This window comes from Astyanax mexicanus, chromosome 2, assembly GCF_023375975.1.
Source record: "Astyanax mexicanus isolate ESR-SI-001 chromosome 2, AstMex3_surface, whole genome shotgun sequence".
In the NCBI taxonomy this organism is placed as follows: Eukaryota; Metazoa; Chordata; class Actinopteri; order Characiformes; family Acestrorhamphidae; genus Astyanax; species Astyanax mexicanus.
This window is the reverse complement of record NC_064409.1, coordinates 6567142-6579732: the sequence shown is the minus strand read 5'-3', so window position 1 is coordinate 6579732 and position 12591 is coordinate 6567142. Positions and strand designations below refer to the sequence as shown.

Below are 12591 nucleotides of genomic sequence, written 5' to 3'. Positions count from 1 at the left end.
CTACAGTATCGATTGCTGTTGTAAATTCCTGATCTCTTTATCCTGCGTGTGTCTCTGTTTCAGTACAGAGCTTATGTCTCTGTGCTGGCATCTTTCTTCATGAATAAAAGTAAATAAAAGAAGTTGAGCTTTCTTTATATGGCTGATCATCTTCTACAAATAAAAAATACAACAAAAAATAATTACTTCTTCACAGAGCTAAAGAGTGAGGCACCTATTCTTTAGCTTTTTACACCTGAGAACAATATGTGTTATTATGCTAAATACAAATAATACAAAGCATTGTCTAGATCAGGGGTGTCCAAACTTTTTTTTTGGGGGGCCAGAAGGAGAAATATATTTGAAGTCATGGGCCACAGACTCTGTAATAAAACAAATAATGAAATATACCACTTTAAATAATACATTTTCCTGATTACTTTCATTTACACACCATTTTACTTGACTTACTATCTTTATCTATATTTGACAGTGTTGTGTAAACTAAGATTTTTCAAATTTTCATTTCATGATGCCTCTTAATATTAAACTCCTTAATTACGGCAACTTTTAGACTCTTTGGCCCGTTTTTCTGCGCTAAAACTGCGCACTCTCTCCACTTTTAGACTCTTTGGCCTGTTTTTCTGCGCTAGAAATGCACACTCTCTCCGCTTTTAGACTCTTTGGCCCGTTTCTGACACCTACCGTTCAAACTTTGAATCTCACATTATAAAAACCTGCTTAACAGCGGGCCAACTTTCATTCTATTTCTAAAATACCTCGCAGGCCGCTCCAAAAAAGGAAACGGGCCGCAAATGGCCCGCGGGCCGTAGTTTAGACACCCCTGGTCTAGATGATGTAATTTTTAAGATTAAACCACATTTTTTTTTCTTTACAGATATAAGATCAGTCCAGCATCTGTTACCAACATTAACCTAGCTTAGCACACATCAGATCAACAGGTCTAACATGTCTTAACACAAAAAAAGCAACCATTTGTTTGATACTGGTGAGCCCATTCGCAGTTGGGTGCTGGTGCATGCCTACCCTCTGGATCAGGCTCTCCTGCTGTATAAACTCTACAAAGTTGTTTTTCCTACATTTCTGATTTCTAACTATCTCTCTCCCATGTATTGTGATGCCCTGTTCCCACTGTTTTGTCCAAGTGCTGCCAAGCCAGACACTCCACCTTATCGGATCCTTAGATACTCTTTAACTATAGCTCAGATATGGATTAAGACCATTTAAAAATGATGATTCTTGGATTTTACCAAATTGAAAACCTCCAAAATATAATCAAGAGGAAGATGGATGATCACAAACCATCAAACCAAACTGAACTGCTTGAGTTTCTGCACCAGGAGTTAAGAGCATAAAGTTATCCAAAAGCAGTGTGTAAGACTGGTGGAGGATAACATGCCAGGATGTATGAAAACTGAATAAAGACCAGGGTTATTCCACCAAATATTGATTTCTGTACTCTTTTCTTTGCATTATTTGAGGTCTGAAAGCTCTGCTTCTTTTTTGATATTTAAGCCATTTCTCATTTTCTGCAAATAAATGACAATATTATCTATATGTTCACTATTTTAGCTCTTATATGCTAATATTACAGGGTCCTTTCTCTCTGGACATTACATTCCTTTCCCTCTGAAGGAGTCTTTCCTCAACGCTAAAGTAAGGCTTCTCATATCAAAGCATCAGTGCATTTTAAAACCCTAATTATACACCAATGATGCAAAGTTTAGGTAAATCACACAAAACGATGAAGAGAATAATGATGGTTATCTCATAACAAGAGTGCGTTTAATGGTTTGGGACATGCAGTGCCCTCCATAACGTCCGGGACAAAGGCATATTTTTTCAATTAACGAGCTCAGCAGTGCATTATATCTTCTTAATGGTATTCCACACAGTTGATTTTGGTAATTCCAAGGTTTGATCGATATCTCTAATGGTTTTATTCTTGTTTTTCTGCCTCATAATTACGTCTTTGACTTTCAGCAACACAGCTCTCGCCTTTATGTTAAACAATGACAAATATAGACTCCAAGGGTTTTCGACAGCTAAAAAGCAAGCCTCAGTATAAGTATCTTATGCCTGCACCAATGAAGCAATGGAGGACACCTGGAAGATTAATTACACACCTATGAACCCAAATGTTCTAAACATTATGATGCCCTGATATAAGAGGCTTTGTTTAAAAAAAAAAAAACTATATTAGACATTACGCAGTCAGATTTTACATTTTTTAGGCACGTTTTAGGTCAAGGTCTATCCAAAATCCAAGGCTTGTGGGTTCCTCACAATCAGCAGATTTAGGTACCTACTTAGGGCTGCACGATATATCGTTTAAGCATCGTCATGGCGATGTGCGCATGCTCAATAATCGCATCGCAGGACGTGCAATGTCACTTAAAGCAATTAAATCAAACACGTCATGTTGCAACGTTTTGATTCTTGCCACAAGAAGTAGATACACAGCGCTGTCTGTGTCTGTGTGAGTGACAGGCTGCTGCTGCCTGAGAAGCGCGAGGGGAGTGGTGTATGAGTAAACACTATGTATCCGCAAAGCCTCCATACACATGGTTGGGCATGTGCTTGTAAACATGAGCATGTGTCGAAAACTGTGCACCTCAGTCCAGCACAGTTTTGAGACGCAGATATTTCCAGTTACAGCTGAATGCACGCTTTTAATCCCAGAAAAACTCTCTTATTTACCTTTTAAAAAGCCATTTAAATGGCTGATTAAAGGGATGATTACAGTTTTTTTGCTGTTTTCCTCGGGTTTTGAGAGCTCGGCAGTTCTGACACGAAACAGCGCTCAGGTGGGGGCGGGGCTGGTGACGTCATGGGTCTTGCGTTGTTTAATATGGTGATATATATAGTTTAAAAAAAAAAAAACATTTGCAATGTAAAATTTTTCCAATATAGTGCAGCCCTAGTATCTACCAGTCCCCAATCCCCCCCACCCCGCTGCCGGCCAACCAACACATAGATAAATATTACAATAACTACATATTCTCTCTCTTGACTTAGTTATATTAACTAAATACACATCAACAGCCCACAAATTACAGATACAAACTATAAAAGTACACAATAGACCCAACAATCAATGCTTAATTTGCCTACAAGTACAGCCGTTTAACAAAGATCACTCATTTGTATGTCTACAGTACACCACGGCAGCCAAAACATTAGGTACACACAAAAACTCACCAGTCAGGCGGCCTATTATTGTGATTTAAATGCACATTGAAGGACAGCCTTTTAAAAAGGCCTTTTAATATGATATGATCTGATATGTTTGAGTTACAGTCGCAATTCCATTATAGTTCGCTAACTATTGAATTAATCCAGCATGAGCGCCGTTTATGACTAAGCAACGCGTAACACCTTCAACACAGCGCTGCTGAGAAGGGGTTAGACAGCCATGGCCCTGCCCACGTAGTGAAAACATGAATCTGATTGGTTAAAACAGCTGTCAGTCAGATAAGAGTCCTGTAGCAACTAAAAAACACATACTAATGCTTTTATTTTAGTTAATTAAAAAAAAAAATTCTTACACTTACAATAGCAATGATATATATTTCCTATATTATTAATGATGATGTAATTATTTACATGCATTTATTGTCACCCCTGGTATCTACTAATAGCAGACCAAAGCAGGAGAAACCACAAACTAGAAACTGGTGGCAGCATGCTGGAGACCTGGAAACTCATCAATGTGCACAAGCAACAAAAGCTATCCCATCTGGGCTGAATCGACAGAAGGGTTACTGTGGAACAAGTCATAGAAATTACCATAATGATGCTTACAGAAGCCATGTGTCACAACCCACCCTGCACCCCACCCTGCTGTGCACGGGGCTCTGTCAGCAGGATAACAGCCCCCTGCGACACTGAGCACACTGTTAAAGGAACCTGATGAAGGTGTTGCCTCTGCCTCCTCCACCTTTCCCACACCACAATACAATTCTGCATCTGTGGGATGTGTTGGAACAAGTCCAAACTGATATATCTGAATGTCTTGGTGCCAGAAACCACAGGACACCAGAGATCTTGTAAAGCCCAAAATTTGATTTGGTGGGTCAAAGCTATTTTGGCAGCATGTAAAAGAACCACAGCATATTTTATGTATTAGAAATTTTCTGGGAAATAAATTGCCTGGCCAAAAAAAAGTCTCCATCTGGATTTAAGTAAGTAAATGATGTGGGGTTGGTTGGTTGATGCTGCAGTTGGTCTGCAGGTTTAGGTTCAGCAACAGTATGTGCTGCTGAAAGAATGAGGTCAGCTGACTACCTGAATATACTGAACATAGACCAGGTTATTCCATCAATGAATTTTAATATTTTTTTCTTCACTGATGGCACAGCCATATTCCAAGATGAACAATGTCAGGATTGATGGTGCTGGAAGTGTGAAAGAGTTCAGAGTTCAGGGAGCATGAGATCATCATTTTCACACATGGATTGAGAGAGAGAGTTCACCACAGAGTCCAGATCTTAACCTCATTGAGAATCTTTGGGATGTGCTGGATGGAGAAGAGCTGCTTTGTGCAGTGGTCAGACTCTACCATCATCAATGCTGCTGCAAGATCTTGGTGAAAAATTAATCCAGTAACAAAAAAAAATCTTGTGACATCACAGAAGCTTATTAATATAAGAGAGTGTGATCAGTGTAGTTATCAGGAGGTTTTTGCCTGATGAATAAGAAGCAATGCATATAACTGTACACAATGCTTTGACTCATCAATGTATGCATACATATACAGCTCTGGAAAAAATGAGAAACCACTTCAGTTTCTGAATCAGCTTCTCTGATTTTGCTATTTATAGCTATATGTTTGAGTAAAATGAAATTGTTGTTTTATTCTATAAACTACTGACAATATTTCTCCCAAATTCCAAATAAACATATTGTTTTTAAGAGCATTTATTTGCAAAAAATGGCAGAGAAATGGCTGAAATAACAAAAAAGGTGCAGAGCTTTCAGAAAAAAAATAAAATAATGCAAATAACACAAGTTCATATTCATTAAGTTTTAAGAGTTCAGAAATTAATATTGAGTGGAACAACCCTGGTTTTTAATCATAGTTTTCATGCATCTTGGCATCATGTTCTCCTCCACCAGTCTTACACACTGCTTTTGGATAACTTTATGCTGCTTTACTCCTGGTGCAAAAATTCAAGCAGTTCAGTTTGGTTTCATGGCTTGTGATCATCCATCTTCCTCTTGATTATATTTCAGAGGTTTTCAATTTGGTAAAATCAAAGAAACTCATCATTTTTAAGTGCATATTTTTTTTTAGCTGAATGTGTTTCTAGGGTTACGAGGTCACAGTTCAGATTCCATGCTAAACGATCCATATAAACCACAGAAAGACGAGATTAGCCAGGAGATAAATCCTGATCGGAATATGAAATCTGATTCTTCCATTGCTGGAATACCGCAAGCATGTATGAAAGCAAGCAGTGACAAGTTAGACACTCACACAACCACTGGCAGCTTTCTGACACTGGTCTGACAGCTTGTGCCAGACACACAGTATGAATTATTCAGGCAGGGTATATGAGACCTGCTGATCAGAGACTAAACCCCCCCCCCTCCCCCCAACACCACAAACACACCACTTCTCCACGCCTCAGCTCACTACAGATAGTGGGCTAGAACCCACTTACCCTCAGGACTTCCAGATGAGAAAACATGACTTAAAAATCTAACGGCTCTTCCAGCACACACACACACGCGCACACACACACACACACATGCACACACACTTCAGTGCAGCTGCACTGCGTTTTGAGAATTCAAGGATGACTGACAGCTGACAGTTTTGCATCGGCCAGCTACTTTTCCTTCACTTCTCTGGGAAAAGATCCACAGCCAGCATTAAAATGTATGTCACACTGACACAGACACACACCGACACACACCGACACACACCGACACACACCGACACACCGACACACACCGACACACACAGAGACACACACAGAGACACACAGAGACACACAGAGACACACACAGAGACACACACAGAGACACACACAGACACAGACAGACACACACAGACACACACCGACACACACAGACACACACACAGAGACACACACAGAGACACACAGACACAGAGAGACACACAGACACAGACACACACAGACACACACCGACACACACACAGAGACACACAGACACACACACAGACACACACAGAGACACACACAGAGACACACACAGAGACACACACAGAGACACACACAGAGACACACACAGACACAGACAGACACAGACAGACACACACCGACACACACAGACACACACAGACACACACACAGAGACACACACAGAGACACACAGACACAGAGAGACACACAGACACAGACAGACACACACAGACACACACCGACACACACCGACACACACACAGAGACACACACAGAGACACACAGACACACACACAGACACACACAGAGACACACACAGAGACACACACAGAGACACACAGACACAGAGAGACACACAGACACAGAGAGACACACACCGACACACACAGACACACACACAGACACACACACAGGCACACACACAGAGACACACAGACACAGAGAGACACACAGACACAGACAGACACACACAGACACACACCGACACACACCGACACACACACAGAGACACACACAGAGACACACAGACACACACACAGACACACACAGAGACACACACAGAGACACACACAGAGACACACACAGAGACACACAGACACAGAGAGACACACAGACACAGAGAGACACACACCGACACACACAGACACACACACAGACACACACACAGACACACACAGAGACACACACAGAGACACACAGACACAGAGAGACACACACACACAGACACACACCGACACACACAGAGACACACACAGAGACACACACAGAGACACACAGACACAGAGAGACACACAGACACAGACAGACACACACAGACACAGACAGACACACACAGAGACACACACACAGAGACACATACAGAAACACACACAAACACAGACACAGACACACAAAGACACACACAGACACAAACACACACACAGATACACACAGACACAAACACACACACACACACCTACACAGCTTACTTAATGTGACATATAAATTAATATTATCAATTATTGGCCATCAATTATGTGGACATACATGTGATGTGATAAGCTGTTGGATGTCCTAAAATTGATGTGAAACACAGTAAATAAAATACTAAATCGGGGTGTTTTCACACCAGCACTATTTGCTTTGTTTTAAAATGGACTTTGGTTCTTTTGTACTCTTAGTGCAGTTCGATTGAGCAGGTGTAAAAACAGTAATCGCTCCATGATACAAATGATACAAATAAAATTGATCATATGACTTACATAACTATTAATTTATGGAGTACTGCATGCCTGTAAGGCTTATTTGTTTCATCTGGCCAAAATGTCTCAGTTCTACTTATAAAGACTTTTTCATAAATGAGGAATTTTTGAGGAAATAAAAAGGTTAAATGTGCAGAGCTGTTTCCCTCCAGCAGCACAGCTGAAGAAGACTGCGGTAAATCTTTTATATCCCATCTGACAAATAAAACGGTGGCATCACGGTCTTAAAACAACGGTTTCCAAACAGTTCCTGGCATGGACGTGCTGTTCTATTCTGGGAAAAGCCTTTAACTGGTGTTAAACCTTTATATTATGCAGAAATGCTTTATAAAAAACGCTAAAGTGTAGGTTCTTCACTCCTGCACACCTAATTTACAATAACAATTCTCTACAATAATGAATGAGGAAGCATCATTTAAAAGGTTATTTAGGGGAAGTGTTTAATTTAAGAAGTTGGTCTGGATTCTGCAGATATTAAAACACTATAATTATGGTTTTGACTTATACACTGTAACATTTATTTAAATATCCTCAGTCATTTTTGCAAACCTTAAAATTGTCCATTATGTTTTTCTCAGTAAGGAGAGCCTGTTAATGTAAATGATGTAATGATCTAATGAGTCTTAATTCTTTCTTTCTTGGTTTATTGCTCTCGCACTACTGGTGATTTTCTTGCTATTGTTTCCCCTGTTTGTTCACTTGAGGCTCAGACTCAGATCTCTCTAAAGCAGATTTGTAATGATTGTTATTAAAAGCATAAAGAACAACTCTCTTTATAATTCCTTTGATGGGCAGAATCACTCTCTCGCTCTTAGTGACCTTGCAAAATGAGGAATTCAGTCTCAAGGCTTTTAATCAGCTTCTAGCCGTAATAACTCTTTTCACACTTTGTGTGTGAAGCAGAAGGCGGTGGAATGATTGGATCTGATGCTATTTTCTACAAACTCATTAACGCAGAGACACTTTCGACGATTTTTAAAATCGTCAAACCACTGTGCCTTATGTTTAAATTCTATCAGTCATGTATTAACGAGCAGTAAAGCCTCTGCTGAAGTACAGACTTATACAAGAGTTTCAGTTTAGTTCTCCAGCACCGAGACTGAAGCAGTATTAGCATTAGCTGCTAACCATGCTAAGTGCTAGCTCTTTCCCCGTTCAGAGGTGAGTATATTAGACTGTAATCTGCACATTTACCGTGTTAAAACAAGCTACACGGGACAAACCACTAGCTAATATCGCCCTGGCTTACCAGAACACTCAGGGTGCTTCAGTGTAGTGCTGTCGGGCGGCATTTACTAGCACTAACCGCGGCTAGCCTTAGTAAAAAAATTGCAAATCTAAGCTTACTATAAATAAACGGAAGCGCTTTACTCACCGAAATAAACAGTTTTCAGGAGATAAATCTTTCTTTTTTTTTTTTTTTAAGAGAGAACTTTTATTAGTAGCCCTCGATTTGACAGACCTTGGTACTGATATCAAAAGCAATACAGAAACTGAAGATTTGACAGTTTTAAAAATGGAAAAGAAAACATTGTAGAAGATGTTTGTTGGTTTTTCCTCTCAATAGTTGTGTTTTTATACAAAAAAGGTCAGAAATTTCAGGAGATAAATCTGTGTAGATTAACATCCAGCGCTGGTTTGACTTTAGAAGAAAATGTTTTTTTTTTAAGAATTACAGTTTTGTTTACTTAGCTTAGCTTAGCTTAGATTTACTGGTCTCGCCACCTAGCAGTGAGACATTCTGAATTACAAGGAAAAAATTGCGACATCCCTGTTCCTTACTAGTGTCGCCCTATGTGCTTTATAATCTGGTGCACCTTATAGTGCGAAAAATGCGGTAATCTAATAATTGTAAATCATTTGTGACAGTTTTCCAGACAGGGATTAGGCCCAGTCTTGGACAACACATTATTTTAAATAGAGCTTTTTCCACTGAAAAAAATAAAATAAATGATTAACCCCAGTTAGAAACTGACCAAAAATTCTTAAAAACTGATTTTAGCTATATTATTTTAATTTTGTACACACTGCATAGCTTCCATGTAATTTCTTTATTTATTATATAAATAAATGAAATAATTCATGAGGATATTCTTAAGAAAATCTCCAGTAACTGAGCTGGGAAGGTGATAAATATTTTTACAGTAGGGATAGTGAGAAAAGTGCAAAGGCATTCCACTCAATCATGTCTGTTTCAACATGTGTAAAGCAGCAGCTCTGTGTGTACATGTGTGTGCTGCTCACCTGTAGTGATGTAACACAGTGCAGGCAGAGAGCCAGTATGCCCAGGGCCAACACCAGGGCAGCGATGTTGCGTACGTCCCACAGAGACTCCACTAAAGGGATGCTGCCCACCTGCAATCACACCAATCACAGCTATTACAGCTATCACAGCTATCAGCACAATAACTGTCTCACGCATTTTTACTCTTACCCCAAATACGCACACCCTCGACAGAAAAACAACACCTAAACTGCACAAAATAATTATAGTAGTATAATAGTATAATTTTCCAAATATACTATTGACAAAAAGTGAATTTTTTTCCACATTTACAGTACTGATTTTTGCAATATGTATTAAGCTTAAGAGCTTAAGAGCTCTTATCATCAATTAAAAACACATGCAATTTCACCAGACTGTAATTTTTTGCACATGACCGTATTCATTGATTAGATAGGATTTCCTTGATTTTTTATCTTTTTAAAGAAGTAAAATTTCAGCTTGACACTTGTGTCTGTGCCGGAGCTCCTCTGAGCTCAAGCCGGACTCTGTAAGTTTTCCGACCAACGCTCGCGAGAACTGCGACCTGCTTTCCGACCTTTAGTTCTAACAGTTCTACAAGGACTACTGGTTCATTCTTTACAAAATAACATACAGACACTGGCAGAAGCTGGAAAGAGACCGAATATGTCTGTGAAAGCTAGAAAACGAGAAAGAGAAACTAATCCGCCTGAAACATTTATTACACTCTACAACTGTAGGGGGAGCCCACGAGCACAAAATCTCGATCCTACCTAGTGGAGCTTTAACTAACCGAGCAATATGCAACACTTTTTAACTGATTATTTTATTATTAGTAGTGGTATAAAATTATAATTATTATAACAAAACAGTTTTTGTTTACTTCTTGCAGAATATTTAATATACTAATATGTAAGCTTGTCCTTTAGCTCTTTCTTATATCTTCCTATTAGCCCCACTGGCTGATCCTTTTTATGATAAATGCTACTTCTAAAATATAGTAGTAATTTATTTTTCGCTCTATAAGGTGCACTTAAAATCCTTTAATTTTCCCAAAAAACATCAGTGCGTCTTATAATCCAGTGTGTCTTATGTATGAATTTTAGCAGTCAGGTATTAAGGAGCAGTAAAGCCACTCTGTTGAAGTACAGTGTTGTACAGGAGTTTCAGGGAAGCCCCCCCCACCCACCATCATGTTATTTAAAGAGTAACGTATATTGTCCTGTGATAACTGGACATATTACAGGGTGTTCTGTTACCTGCCAGTCATAGCAGAGCACTATAGGAGCCAGCAGCAGCCAGGCGTTGAAGGCCAGAAGATAACAGTAGGTGAGGAACCTTAAAAAAAAAATTAGAACATAATATTTTTAAAAGCAAAAAGAAGAACCCTTCTTAGAACCCTTTTAGGTAAAGTCAAAATAAGAGTCCCAGCTGTTGAGATATGAGATGATATGAGTGTGATGACGTGACGTGCCTGGTGAGGAGGAACGGTGAAAAGGAGGCTGGATTGTCCTGCTCTGAGAACAGAGGCATGGAGCCGCCCATCAACCACAAGCGAGCAGACAGGATCAACAGTACCTACAGGAAACACACACACACACTGCTTTAAAAGCAAGCAAGTCAAGTCTATATGAATATGCAAAGCAATATTGCAGTAAATCCACTTACTAGGGCAGCAACTAATGATTATTTTGGTAGTCGACTAATCTGATTTTTTTTTTTTTTTTTCGATTAATTGATTAGTCAACGATTATTTCTGCCATGTCCTCCATCTCTAAAAATGAAATAACCACTGAACACAAGATTTAAAAGGATTTAAGGATTCAAGGAGATTTTATTGTCATTCGCATCACATGTGGTACATGAGGTGGAACGAAATTGTGATTTTACGATCCAGTTTACACCCAAGAGCTGTTATTAAAAATATATATATAGATAAAATAAAGAACACAATAAAAATAGAATATACAAAATAGATAAGATAAATACCCCAAAAAATAAAAAATAATAAATAGAGAGAGTAGACAGGTTGCAGCAACATGAAGTCCAGAGTGCAAGTTTTGCTATAGCAGCATGATTAGAATTAGAGCAGAAGAAGATAAAGTGTCTCAGTGCGGTTTAAAGTGACAGTGTTTGTAAACAGTAAATTGTCCTTGGTGTCAGTGCAGTGTGTTGTTAGGTGGAGTTTAAGAGTCTTACAGCTTCCGGAATGAAGCTATAAAAGCAATTTAAATGCCTAGATGTTGTTTAAATGTGGAAAGTACTGATATTTAGTGATTAAATATGTAATTTGGACACTTTTGGAAACAAAAACTAAGATAATAAGACATTATAATCTTATATTATATCGATTAATCATTGCAGCCCTACCACTTACATATACAGAGACCACGCAGGCTCGTTTGATGAACGGCCGAGAGACTCGGATCAGATCCTTCACTCTGGAGCGTGACAGGTGCCTGAAACACAGCAATACACAAACAGCTGCTTAATCACTTGATGAATCCATGACTTAATCAGCTAATGAGCAGCCCGCGTGTGTGTGTGTGTGTGTGTGTGTGTGTGTGTGAGAGAGATAGAGAGTGAGAAAGAGAGAGATACACGCAGATCATCAGATCCTCAGTCAGTAATTACTGTGATGGAGTTACCTATGCTTAATTCTTATGCTTATTCATCTCTCATTAATTCAGTAACCACGTTTCACAGTGCGGTCACAGATTACACACCCTTCCAACACAATCAGAGGAGAAGCTAGGGGTCCCAACACTCTCTCACACACACACACACACACACACACATATGCTCACACATGCTGATGCGCTCACACACTCACAGAAACACACCACACCACCAGAAAGACAAGGCGATATTGAATAAACGCATGCTTGTTTGTGAGGTGTGCGTTTACAGTGAATATTAATACAGGGTGACAGCTGTGACAGAAGATGTGAAG

General features: G+C 39.3%; 1 protein-coding gene across 1 annotated transcript in view; it reads right to left on the bottom strand.

Moving 5' to 3' along the window:
• The window catches only part of tmtc1 (transmembrane O-mannosyltransferase targeting cadherins 1), an 80133-nt gene that overhangs the window by 22788 nt on the left and 44754 nt on the right, over positions 1-12591 (bottom strand). Inside the window, exons 5-8 of the mRNA XM_022671832.2 lie at positions 12016-12097; positions 11113-11216; positions 10898-10976; positions 9638-9748 (exon numbers count right to left, since the gene is read on the bottom strand). Of these exons, the coding sequence (XP_022527553.1) occupies positions 9638-9748; positions 10898-10976; positions 11113-11216; positions 12016-12097 (376 nt within the window). The remainder of the gene's footprint in view (positions 1-9637; positions 9749-10897; positions 10977-11112; positions 11217-12015; positions 12098-12591) is intronic.